The sequence below is a fragment of the Carassius gibelio genome, chromosome A4 (genome assembly GCF_023724105.1).
Source record: "Carassius gibelio isolate Cgi1373 ecotype wild population from Czech Republic chromosome A4, carGib1.2-hapl.c, whole genome shotgun sequence".
NCBI classification, from domain to species: Eukaryota; Metazoa; Chordata; class Actinopteri; order Cypriniformes; family Cyprinidae; genus Carassius; species Carassius gibelio.
In genome coordinates, this window is record NC_068374.1 from 11409289 (window position 1) to 11421581 (window position 12293).

At 37.5% G+C, this 12293-nt stretch overlaps 1 protein-coding gene across 1 annotated transcript; it reads left to right on the top strand.

The window, feature by feature from the left end:
* The first annotated feature begins 517 nt into the window (after positions 1-517).
* On the top strand, positions 518-3296 carry LOC127970539 (SE-cephalotoxin-like). Its single transcript, XM_052573148.1, has 4 exons — positions 518-1823; positions 1925-2061; positions 2805-2920; positions 3114-3296. The coding sequence occupies exons 1-4, from the start codon at positions 518-520 to the stop codon at positions 3235-3237; spliced, it is 1683 nt and encodes a 560-aa protein (XP_052429108.1). The 3' UTR covers positions 3238-3296.
* Positions 3297-12293: the final 8997 nt, after the last annotated feature.

Sequence of the window (12293 nt, forward strand, 5' to 3'; positions counted from 1 at the left end):
TACTCAGTACTTATATGTTTAATTACACTGCTACAAGGACACCTTCAAATAAAGTGCAACCTTATTTTCTTTATGCAAATCGTTAAAAATAAATTAAATATTTTTATGTGTAAGCTAATGCCAAATTAAATAAAAAAAGCACCTGCATGTAATTAGATCTGTTATTAATTTCTGTAATTACATTTTTCATTACTTTATTGAGCCATCCCTTAAACCTACCCATACCACCAAACCTGTCTGTTAACCTTACCTGTATCCCTCCATAGCAGCAATACAATATGAACACATTGTACTTATATATTTATTTATTTTTGTTGATGTAACTACATAGCAGTTAAAGCCACCTAATGTAAAGTGGGACTATAAGAAATCCTCTGTAATGCATCTTTACCACCAAAGAACAAAATGTGTGGCTTTATAAACAAACTGAATTAAGCCACTAGGCTTAAGAAAGTAGGCTACATATTCAATGCTTCTAATTACACTTAATACTTTCTTTTTAACAGGTTAAGCTGCCATGGATACTCTGAAGACTTTCCTCACTGTCCTTTATGTGCTTCTATACAGATGTTTCTGCTCAGAAATGAACTGTAATGATGGAGAATGTAAACCCATTAAGGACACCACACAACTATTCTGTGAGTGCCATAAGATGTACCGCGGTCCAGCTTGTATTATTGACTATCCCGCTCTGGAAAGTAAGATCAATGGTATGATCTATAAACCAGTCCCTGATCTGACAACAGTTTATTGTAGCGTCAAGGAGCTGAAGGACTACACACAAGAAATAGTTGAGTCTGTCCAACATGACACCCAGTGGACACAAATAGTTGTGAAATACAGCAATGTGATTCATAAGTTTAGGAACATCAGCACATTACATGCACAACTTAAAAATGGTACGATAACCCAACGGCACTATCTGTCTGAAGTTGGAGCTCAGTTCACAGAGGAAAACTCTTTTCAGTTTCATCCCACAGACTTTCACCACATGATGATGGGCACTGGAGAAGAAAACAACATTCTGGATGTTTTTCGCAAGTCGCTGGTCCAGGACTCCCAAAGACAGTCTGCTGAGCCAGTAGAGTGCACAAAATACTACACTGACCAGATTGATTATTTTGTGCGCTACATGTTTGCCCTTGAAAAGGAAGCTGTTTTAGCTTGGTCTAAATATTTAATGGTCACTGGAAAGTCAGAGAACATTGATTTTGTTGAGAAGGTTTTTAAGGACTATGTTTCACAGCAGTGGAGACTCTTCAATAAAAATGGATGTGGCCCTCTGAAGGCTGCAGATCTTCAGAACAACCATTGTAAGGAGCAGTACCACAGCACAGCCCAGCAGCAGGTCAAAATGAAATGTAGTGGATTATTGAAGCCCTTCCCCGAGTCTGTGGGGTGTTCTGGAGGACAGTGGAGTGCTTTACCTGTGTGCTACTCTGAGCAGGTAAACGGACGAGTTGAGTGCAAATCTGAAGGTGGAGTCACTGTCTGTAAGGCCACATGCTCGCCTGGCTGGGGCTCCGCCACACACCCTCTGCCTGCTGAGTATAAATGCCCAAAACCACCCTGTCCATCCTTCACACCACACACGTGTAACAATTGCACACAGAACAGTGTGTGTAAGGACCATGAGGTCTGCACTGGCTCCTTTGGGACATGTCTTGACACATGCCTGGTTAAACCCTGTGGAGTAAACGCCAAATGCTCATCCTCCAATCATGACAGGACCTGCACTTGTGTGAGCCCTTGGAAAGGAGACCCATACCAGGGCTGCAGGAGTCAGGACCTCCAGTGGGTTCAGACCGGAGGGGTGCTCAGCAGTATGCAAACTCTTTTACTTTACATATACTCTCATCAGATCAGAGGCTGATCCTCTCAAAGCATTGGGCTTGATTAACCCATAAATCATTGTGATTTACAGATGCTGTTCGTTCTAATGCCCAACTTGCTGTGTGCAAAGCCATTGGACCTGACAGCGGGTGGCACAGTGGTTTTGTAAACGATCAATGCTGTAATTATGAATATGATGGAAGAAAGCATCAGGCCAATAGCTATGAGGTACATTAGTGCAGTACTGTGAAGGAGCTGAACTAGGATTGTAATCCAAGATTGTTCTGATTTCTCTAGCCTTCCTCTTGATGTGTTTGTCAGAACACAGGAGTGGATCAGGTGGTCAACTTCAATCAAAGGGGTTTATTTAACACTGAAGATATATTCAAGTGTGTGTGTGGTTCAATAAAACAGAAATAAAGAAATAATCAGATTAAGACTTCAGTTTCAAAACAAATCATATGAACCTATACAATATACCAAACACAATATACAGTATCAACTTTCTGTGGCAGTGTACAACGTGATACAAAATTGTCCTAACATATGTAAACACAATAGGTCACATTAAAACTGAAAGTCCCGAATACTGGCAATGAATATCACACAGCAAAAAATTAAGTACTCTAATATTATATAAACTTCACAGAAATAATTCACAGTAGAGCAGCATAATGATATGAATAAACACAGCAGCAATATTATATTCATAAACGCAGCACATGAATGCGCTGAAGGTGCTAGCTTAGTATTAACACTTATTTCTGACATTCAGTTACAAATACCAAAATGTCTTGGAATTGAATATTAGCTTCAATGAAAAGTCTACAGAGCAGAAAAGATACTGACTATTAGTCACAGACGTTTCTATTGACAAATTATAACAAACACATGCAGGACAATTAACAGACTGTAGGCAAGGAGATGACTCCTCTCCTATTTCTTCAGTAATTACTGTATTTAATCTTCAGGTTCTGGTTGATCCGTGTGGAGGAAGTGGTTGGAAATGGATGGAGGGGGAACAGAGGAACATGGTCTCATATGATGAATCAAAGAGGTTTCCTGGAGTCGAATACTACGTGTGTAGGTTAGTGCCAATACAAATACAATTCATAGTTGCAAAAAAGAAAACCTTTATGAAACATGTATGTCTGCAGACTTTAACTGAAAAAGAATTTAACCCATCTCAGAAATGTCAAATGTTTTATTGAGATTGAAATATATGGTTATGTTGTGTATGTCTGTGATTGTGTTCTAATGTGTTCTTTGTCACCCTATAGCGGGAAAAGTGATGGCCTTGTAGGGAAGCTTTTCAACACGCGACAAGGATTTATGTGCCATATTGCCAAGGACAATACAAGAGATGGAAGTTTCTATGCTCTGGTTCCACAACCATGTATCTGAAGACCATGTATCTCAATGCCAAGTTTCCCTTTGCTGCTACCATGATGTAAAATTTGACAGCATGCAAATTACAATTTAAAAAAAAATGCTTCAATGAATGTTACTAGATTCACACTGGATTTCTTGTGTCAGTCACAGCCCTAAATAATGCTTGTGGCTTAAATATATTGTTGTTGACAGTCCTAAAGACAGTGTGACTTCATGGAGAGAATCAAATGCACATAATGCAACAATTTATTGATGATATTGTCACAATTTTATTCAGTTTAGTTAGTTTAATTTCCTGTCTGATGTGTTTCTATTGTGTTGCTTTATTGTGTCCAGCTGTGTTCACCTATATTGTTAGTTCTAATTATATTATTAACACAAGTTCATTTAGACTATTTAACATGCCCTGTGAATTAGTAATATGTTATCATGTTTATTCTTGTAGAAAATAAGGGAAAAAATAAGAGACAATCCAAATATTTGTTTTGCTTCACCTATTTATGTAGGCTACAATTATATATATATATATATATATATATATATATATATATATATAAAATATAATAATAAAATAATGTCATTAAAAAAACGATTGGCCTGAGTAATTTTGACCATTATAGAATTGTGACTTTAAAGATTAGTCATTTAGGTGGTAAAAATACTGTGAAATTAATAATGGCATGGATTTTAGAGCATAACAACTGAAGGTTTATGAAACATTAGCCAATAAAGCAATTATTTTTAAACAATGGAACTTAAAGTTGTGAACTAAAATATTATTTCAACCATACAGCATGTGAATGAATAAAATGCATAATTTTCATAACATTTCATTATTCATAAAATGCATAACGTTTCTGGTGTTTGGATTTGTACTTCAATATAATGAGCTCCAAGTTTAAGAACAACCCTAGACTAGTTTCTCTCTCTCTCTCTCTCTCTCTCTCTCTCTTTTTAACAGCATTAGCTCAATGAAATACGTCTTCCTTCCTTCCTTCCACATTTACAGTATCAACAATTTATGCACAGACCCACCCACACACTTCAGTCAAAAATCGTCAGACACAAAGTCTGACTCTCTATACAGCTGGGCTCATCAACCATTACTCCTTCGAGGGCAGCCAGAAACCTAGGAGTTGTGATGGATCATCAGTTAAGCTTCACAGACCACATTGCTACAACGACCCGGTCCTGCAGGTTTGCTTATACAACATTAGGAAGATTAGACCCTTCCTATCAGAGCAAGCAACCCAACTTCTTGTCCAAGCTCTTGTTCTCTCCAGACTGGACTATTGTAATGCTCTCCTGGCGGGCCTTCCTGCATGTACTGTCAAGCCTCTGCAAATGATCCAGAATGCAGCAGTGAGGGTTGTCTTCAATGAGCCAAAAAAAGCTCACGTTACTCCTCTTCTCATCAGGGTACACTGGCTACTAGGGATGTGCAACAGTGATCGAGTACTCGACCGCCACCTCGATGATCGATCACGTAAACGATGATCGCTTCCCACTTGATGCCTCAAAAGACGTAAGAAGACATAATAATGGCCTCAAAGTCACGTGGTGATGGCTGGCTTAAAACAGTTCAGGGTAAGCTGTGCAGCGCCAAAGCTTTCACACAAATCTACAACAAATACAATGCGCTATCATCTAAAATTTGTACACAAAATATCTGGCGATAACAGAGCTGCAACTCAGACGAGCACTGAATCACTTGCCGTAAGACCTAAGTGCAACGCAGGCAGAACCGAGAAGACGACAAAGCTGTTCGCTGAAATGGTGGTGAAAGATTTGCTGCCCATTTGTTTCAGGGACAGAGAAGGTTTAGTGGTGCCTGGCTGTTCCTGTTCCAGCCGAGCGAATTTATTCCACTAAATGTGAACAGGCTGCGCACTCGGCTCTCATCTGAGCACGTAGGCTGACTTATCTTTTTGAATAGACATTTCAATGTTTCACCGGTCGTGGTAAATATATTATCCCTTTTTTTTAAATAATATTATTATTTTAGTTATGAGTTTTAGCCATAGTTAAAATATCTAGGCTATTTGGTCTCTGTTTTATACCTTATAATAGTTGTTTGGTTAAACTTGGTGAACTTTTTTCTTATCTTTTAAAAACTGTTTCACCGCTGGATCAAAATATGCTGCTAAAGTTATACTGGAAGACAATGTTTTGTTAAAAAAATGCCGTTGAATAAAGTAACAAAAAAAGAAAAAGTATCTTTGTGTGTTCATTTTTAAATCACAGACAAATAATGAAATGGTCTTTATAAAATAAAAATGCACTGGATATATTTGTAGCCTATTAAACTTATTCGTAGAGATGACGAAAATTATTTGTTTGTAATAGTTTTTATCTTAAATATATTTTAAATCTCATTCAATTATTTAGCAATAATCAGCGATTTCCATGATGTTAAATAATATTTAAATAATATTTTGGTTGATCAGAAAGTGCAAATTGAATACAAAATATAATATACACTTTCGGTCAAGTTCACATCTGCATCGGCGAATTTTTTTCTAATAAAAGTTGCAAGAGCTAGTCTACGTCTGATTAATTAACATGAACAATTACGCTGAAATCGATATCATCGATTCGTTTCATGCTCAAATAAGCAATGCCCGATAATGATATTGCTCTTTATTGTTTTATTTTTCTATTATTGATATTTTATTACTGATGTTATAATAATGCAGCCGAGCTTTTTTTTTCGTCATATTTGTGGGCATAATTCAATTCATATGGCTTCGAAAACGCGCAGGTGGTTTGTGGAAAATAATTCATACAGCTGAGTCTTTAATCATTTTCAAGAAACATCTAAAGACTCCTCTTTTTCGCCTGCACTTAGCCAACTAACACTAGCACTTTTTTTTCTTTTTTTTTTTTTCTTGTCTTTTCATTTAATATATATATATATATATATATATATATATATATAAAAAAAAAAAAAAAAAACCTGGCTATGCATTCTATACTAGACTAACTGAGACTTGTCATGGCACTTGTATACTGTTGTTGTTCTCTTGTTGACCTGACTGCTTCTATTGTTCTCATTTGTAAGTCGCTTTGGATAAAAGCGTCTGCTAAATGATTAAATGTAAATGTAAACAAAGTATACATCTTAATGCATAGAAAAAGCTTACAGGAAAGTGATCCATTGGGTTTGTAGAAAGAGGTGGTAACCAGGTCACTGAAACGTAACTTCTGGTCACCCAGACTTGAACGTTATGTAACACAAGGTTTACACAGAATGTTTTTGTTTAACAAAAGAAATTCTACACCTTATACTGTTAAAGAAAAAGAAAAAACATGACTACAACATGCATTTTATTAAAGGGGTCATATGATCAATTAAAATTTTTCCTTTCTCTTTGGAGTGTTATAAGCTCTTGGTGCATAAAGAAGATCTGTAATGTTGCAAAGACTGAAGTCTCAAATCCAAAGAGTTATTCTTTATAAAAGTTAAGACTTTAATACATTACAGACAGAACCATTTTCTTAAAATTGGATTTGAAACTGTGTACAATATTGTGTATACTACTATACAAATAAAGCTGACTTGATTTAATACCTTTTCCTGTAGTTCAGCTCTTAATGGATGCTACCAGCACCTACAGGTAGCGCTCACATTCTGTAGTTTAGTAACAGCCTCATCTTTGTGCAGATTATCTGCAAGTTCAAACTGTGACAATGTTAAGGTTCTATCTGGAGAATGACCTAAAATAAAAAAAGAAAGAAAAAGAAAATAGTACACTTGCTCTAGCACAAACATTTTTTTAAAGGTTTTAAACCAATGACAAGCTGCCCATTCTTGTTCATGGAGAATTGTCTGACCCCATTGACTTCTGTATTTTCTCTAGCCTTGATTGGTTAAGCAAAATGTTGTGATGGTGAACTATATTTCGAATAAGAAAGATCTGAAAGCTGGGAGACATCATGTTTAGAAAGTAATTGTTCTTCTCCATTTGGGCAAAAAATTGTTCTGCCACTTGTGTATTAACCTTTCCAGCCAGTTCTGGCACCAGAGCAGTTCTTCTTAAAAAGTCTTTGGGATCTATGGCATTTGTTTCGTGCAGTTTGTCATAGAGCACATAATGCTCTGAACTCCCTGTTATAAGATGTCCATTGATATCTGGAGGATTTTGTGGCTCTGTTAACCAGGGAAGATTAACCTTGACCTTGCCTTCTTTGGCTAAAGAAATTATTTCAACAGTAGGGCTAAGAAGTCTTCCCTCGTTTGGAGAAAATGGCAACTTTAATGGGTCCCTCAGATTTCCATGTGTTGCTAGACCTCTTGCAAAATCATAAATGGTAACATTTGGTAAATGTTGCCATGACTGTAAAATATCAATGTAGTGATATTTTATCATGTTAAATTTCAGGGTGTATACCACTCCACATGGACACATAACTGTAGACCACCCTCCTAAAAACAACAACAACAATAATAAAGTAATGACAACAGATTTATTACAGGTTATAGACATGTACCGATATACACGATAATGAATATGCGGTATTGTTATTGTAGTCACTTAAAAATACTGTGAACAATTATTTATTAAAAAGTATTCAGATTTGTTGATTTGTATGCATTTTAAGAATACTTTTCCATTAACCAGTTTAAATGTACAACACTGCGTGTATGCTGCATCACACAAGCCCAACACGCAGGAGCAACATGGCAGAACAAGTGAAGGAGATGCACTGAATGAAAATGCACATTTACTCTCTGACAGCAGATGGCACTTGAAGAACAATACAAATACATTGTTACACTGGTAAGTAACCCCATAAACAAAGCCTCAGTGACACGAGGGTGAGTACTTAATGACAGAAACTTTTAACTGGACTACAACATACCCTAGATATTGATTGAAAATGTTCTGATTCTTAGCTCAATGGTAAAGGAAATCCATGTCTTACCATTTAAAAACCCCAGAGAAATTATATTTAAAGGGGGGGGTGAAATGCTATTTGATGCATACTGAGTTTTTTACACTGTTTAAGAGTTGTATTCCCATGCTAAACATGGACAAAGTTTCAAAAATTAAGTTGTACGTTTGAAGGAGTATTTCTGTTCCAAAAATACTCCTTCCGGTTTGTCACAAGTTTCGGAAAGTTTTTTTCGAGTATGGCTCTGTGTGACGTTAGATGGAGCGGAATTTCCTTATATGGGTCCTGAGGGGCACCTCTCCCGGAAGAGCGCGCGCTCCCGTATAGCACAGCAGAGAGAGGCTGTGCACAGACAATCACTGATCAGTGCGAGAGCGTCGCGAAATGTCACAAAAGGAGTGTGTTTTTGGTTGCCAGGGCAAGACAACCCTGCACAGATTACCCAAAAAAAAAAAAAAAAAAAAAAAAAAACAGCATTAAGGGACCAGTGGATGGAGTTTATTTTTACAGAGCATCAACGGAGTTGTGCAAGTGTTTTTGTTTGTTCCCTGCATTTCGAAGATGCTTGTTTTACAACAAGGTCCAGTTTGACGACGGATTTGCACATCGTTTATTTCTTAAGGATGATGCAGTCCCAACGAAATAGGGTCACGATCGTGTGTTTGAACCGCAGGCGGTGAGTAAAACTGCTTCAAATATCTCTGCCTCCTTGTTAGTGCGTCCCCTCCCATCGGAGACCCGGGTTCGAGCCCCGCTCGGAGCGAGTCGTTGCTGCTGCTGCTCTCGTTCAGTTTCAGCCTCGGGATCTGATTCTGGATCATAAATAAACGGCTGAATCTGACTGTTAGCCATGGTTTGTTTTGGATGATGGTTTTTTCCTCAAGGTAATGTCACAGCTTCCACATGCTTTCAACTCAAAAGCCTACTGGCGCTCGTGATTCTTTAGCTCCGCCCACACGTCACGCCTCCTGCCGGTCGTGTTTTTCCGGGAAAAATCGGTACAGACTATCTTTCTCTTATGAATATAATAAAACTAAAGACTTTTTGGAGTTATGAAGGATGCAGTACTACTCTATAGGTACTCAAGATTAACAGGAGATTGAGTGAAAACGAGCATTTCACCCCCCATTTAAGGACACAGACTTCCAGATGTCTTTCACATTAACTTTCCCAGTATATTGTAAAAGGTAACAAACATTGTTTTTCCATCACCATAAAAATAAATATTTTCAGAATAGCTTTGAATACGTTGTCTTACCTGGCATGCTAGACACTCCCTTTTTATGAAGATCCATAATAACCACAGGATGATGAGAGCCACAATTGATGCATGAATATTTGTAGTCATGTTGCACCAATGCTTCAAAATGTAGGTAGCCATGAAACAGACGGCTGTGTGGAGGTAGCTTCAAACCAGATGCAAGTTCCATTGCTTTGAAAACTCTGCCTGCTGCATTATGAGTCTATTGGCAAATGTAAACAAGTGTTATCAGTTGTTACAGGTATTAACATCAAACACTGAACAATTAACTACCATGAAAAAGCATAAAAATAGTTCATTTTCACTGATGGTAATGAGTCCACAACATGAGCAGAATTATTCATCTGTAATAATAATAATAATAATTCAACATGCTGTAATGTTCTGTCACCAAAGAGATTTAATTAGTTTAAGACCCAAAAATATTTGTGTTGACATACTTGTGTCACTAAGTCAGCATTTTGTGGAATAAAGGCTCCTTTAAAATGTTCAAGGATCATACCTGGAGTGATGCCCTTAAATACAAACATAAGTGGAGACCCATGTGAATGTGATTATCAAAGTTATGGATTCTATCCTCCCAGTCTTGGTAACATTACTCCATCCCACATCTTAGACATTTCTTGAAGTATGTGCTTTTTCCTGAATAAAATAAAATGATTAGATGGATATATGGGAATATACCAACATGCTGTAATATTTAGTTAGAAAGATATATTTTACAATACTTCCCTTCATAGACAGACATCATTGTCACAATCTTAGCTTTTGCTGTGATCAGGATGGGGTCACTTAGAGGCAAGTTATAACAGCATTCAGTGCAAACCTTCTCTGATGGCACAATGTGTTTTGGTGGGGGAGGATCAAACACTGGTTTGCAAAGACTTTCAGGAAGGTTTGATGGATACTGCTTCTTATCCAAGATATACTTTAAAATTCTTTGCAAAAGTTCTTTCCCAAGTCCAAATGGCTTTTCCTTGGTGCCCAATTGATGTTCATCCAAGTTATCTTCATCTGGTCCAGTTGATTTAACGGATTTAAAAAGCTGTCTATTCATTTGAAAGAGAAACCACTTCACGACACACTTATGTGGACATGACATCCGTGCATTAACACAAGGACAATGCCAGCTGTTTCTCTGGGCATCATACATAACTATCACCTTTCCCAATTTACTGTAGTATGAAGGTTTGTTCTCCAACAACTACAAAAATACCATTCACTGCATCTATACACTGACTCGCAAGATGACAGTCAGCACATATGTCCATTTTTTCAGTTGCATGCTTTCTTTTTATGTGTCATTGAAAATGTTTCAAGTATAGAGTAACATTACATTTAGAACATGAAACTAATTTTTGACTTGTTTAAAGATGTCTCAGCTCCTTATCCACAGAAGGTAGAACCCAATGTTTTTGGTTCCTGGTGGATGGCTGGTCAGTTGGTACATGAGCCATAGTGGATGGCTGGTCCCCATGTTCATTGGCCACGGTCAATGGTCTGCTGATGTGCTGCTGTTTTTGATCCATGCTGGATTTATGGAACCCTGTTGCACTGGCCACAGTAGGCTGTTGTTGTTCATGTCGTGCGATTTTCCTGGTTGAATGTCTTTCCGCACTTATATTTGTGGTGTCTAAGGAGGGGTTTTTCCAAGTCTGTTTGACGTAATATTGGTTTGCTACGGTAACAACAATGATAATGTGCAGCTTTGTGACACAAGAGGTGGTATTTATATATTTTGAAGCCTAAAAAAGTATTTTTAAAAAACGTCAACAAATATTACCTTTTGTCAATATTTACTGGCTATTAAATAATATTTATATAGTATAGTAGTATATATATATATATATATAATTTTTTTTTTTTATTATTATTAATGATTCCATAGGCTCTCTCTCGTGCACCTGCACGGTTTAAAACGCCAAGTAGTTATGCTATGACAAGAATAAAGGGTCTCTCTCTTACTCCACCCATGCACCATAATATCGTCGTTCTTAAGTGCTGAAATATGACGATTTGACAAATGACCAGATCGCTGATTCATGGCACTTATTTGGGGTACACTGGCACAGGAAATTCGATTTATTTTTGCATGCTTAATTTTAAAATCCAATGAGTGCAACAAGATTTTCTGACATGTTATCAGAAGCAGCTCATTGGATTTGTTAAACAATTATGCAAGTAATCCTCATAGCATCTACACTTTTAGACAATCAAATTGTTCTTAGTATTGAACTCCTGTCGAATGCTGCAAGAGCCCTCCCGGTTAAAAGCAATCTTGGCCTTTCCATCCGACTACCAGAGAAGCCCATTCATGGCGTGAATATTGAGCTCCCATCTGATGGCGACAAGAGCTTCCCGGCTACACAACCCTACCTTTCTGTCTTACATCAGTGAGGCTATCCGTTCGATGCAGTGAGTATTGAGCTCCCGTCGGATGTTAGTGAAAGCCTCCTGGCTCGACAACTACCTTTTCTTTTCTTTTTGCCCGACCTTATCTTTTCTTTTCTTTTACTAGACATCCTAGTCTATCTTCGAGTACCTCTTTCTTAGAAATTCTCAGACGCAATTCCCCCACAAACCTCTATTTTTATACGACTCAAAAAACTAAATAAAATATAACTCTATCTAACTCTTCACTGTCTGGCCAAATACTAGCCATTTAACTTTACATTTCCATCTTACATTTGGAGAGGCTTTCCCAGTTGATGTTGTGAGTATTTACCGCTCATCAGATGTTGGCGAGAGCCTCCCATTTAGACAACATTACTTTCTCCATGCTACGGTTGGCAAGGCTTACCCGTTCGAATGCCTTGAGTTTTGAGCTCCCATTGGATGCCGGAGAGTCTCCCATCCACATAAACTTTACTTTCTCCATGCTACGGTTGGAGAGGCTTAACTGTTTGATGCT

Coding starts and splice junctions, on each gene's coding strand:
- LOC127970539 (XM_052573148.1), top strand. CDS start 518: ATGGATACTCTGAAGACTTTCCTCACTGTCCTTTATGTGCTTCTATAC. Junction 1,824..1,924: donor GACCGGAGGGGTGCTCAGCA/GTATGCAAACTC, acceptor TGTGATTTACAG/ATGCTGTTCGTTCTAATGCC. Junction 2,921..3,113: donor GTCGAATACTACGTGTGTAG/GTTAGTGCCAAT, acceptor GTCACCCTATAG/CGGGAAAAGTGATGGCCTTG.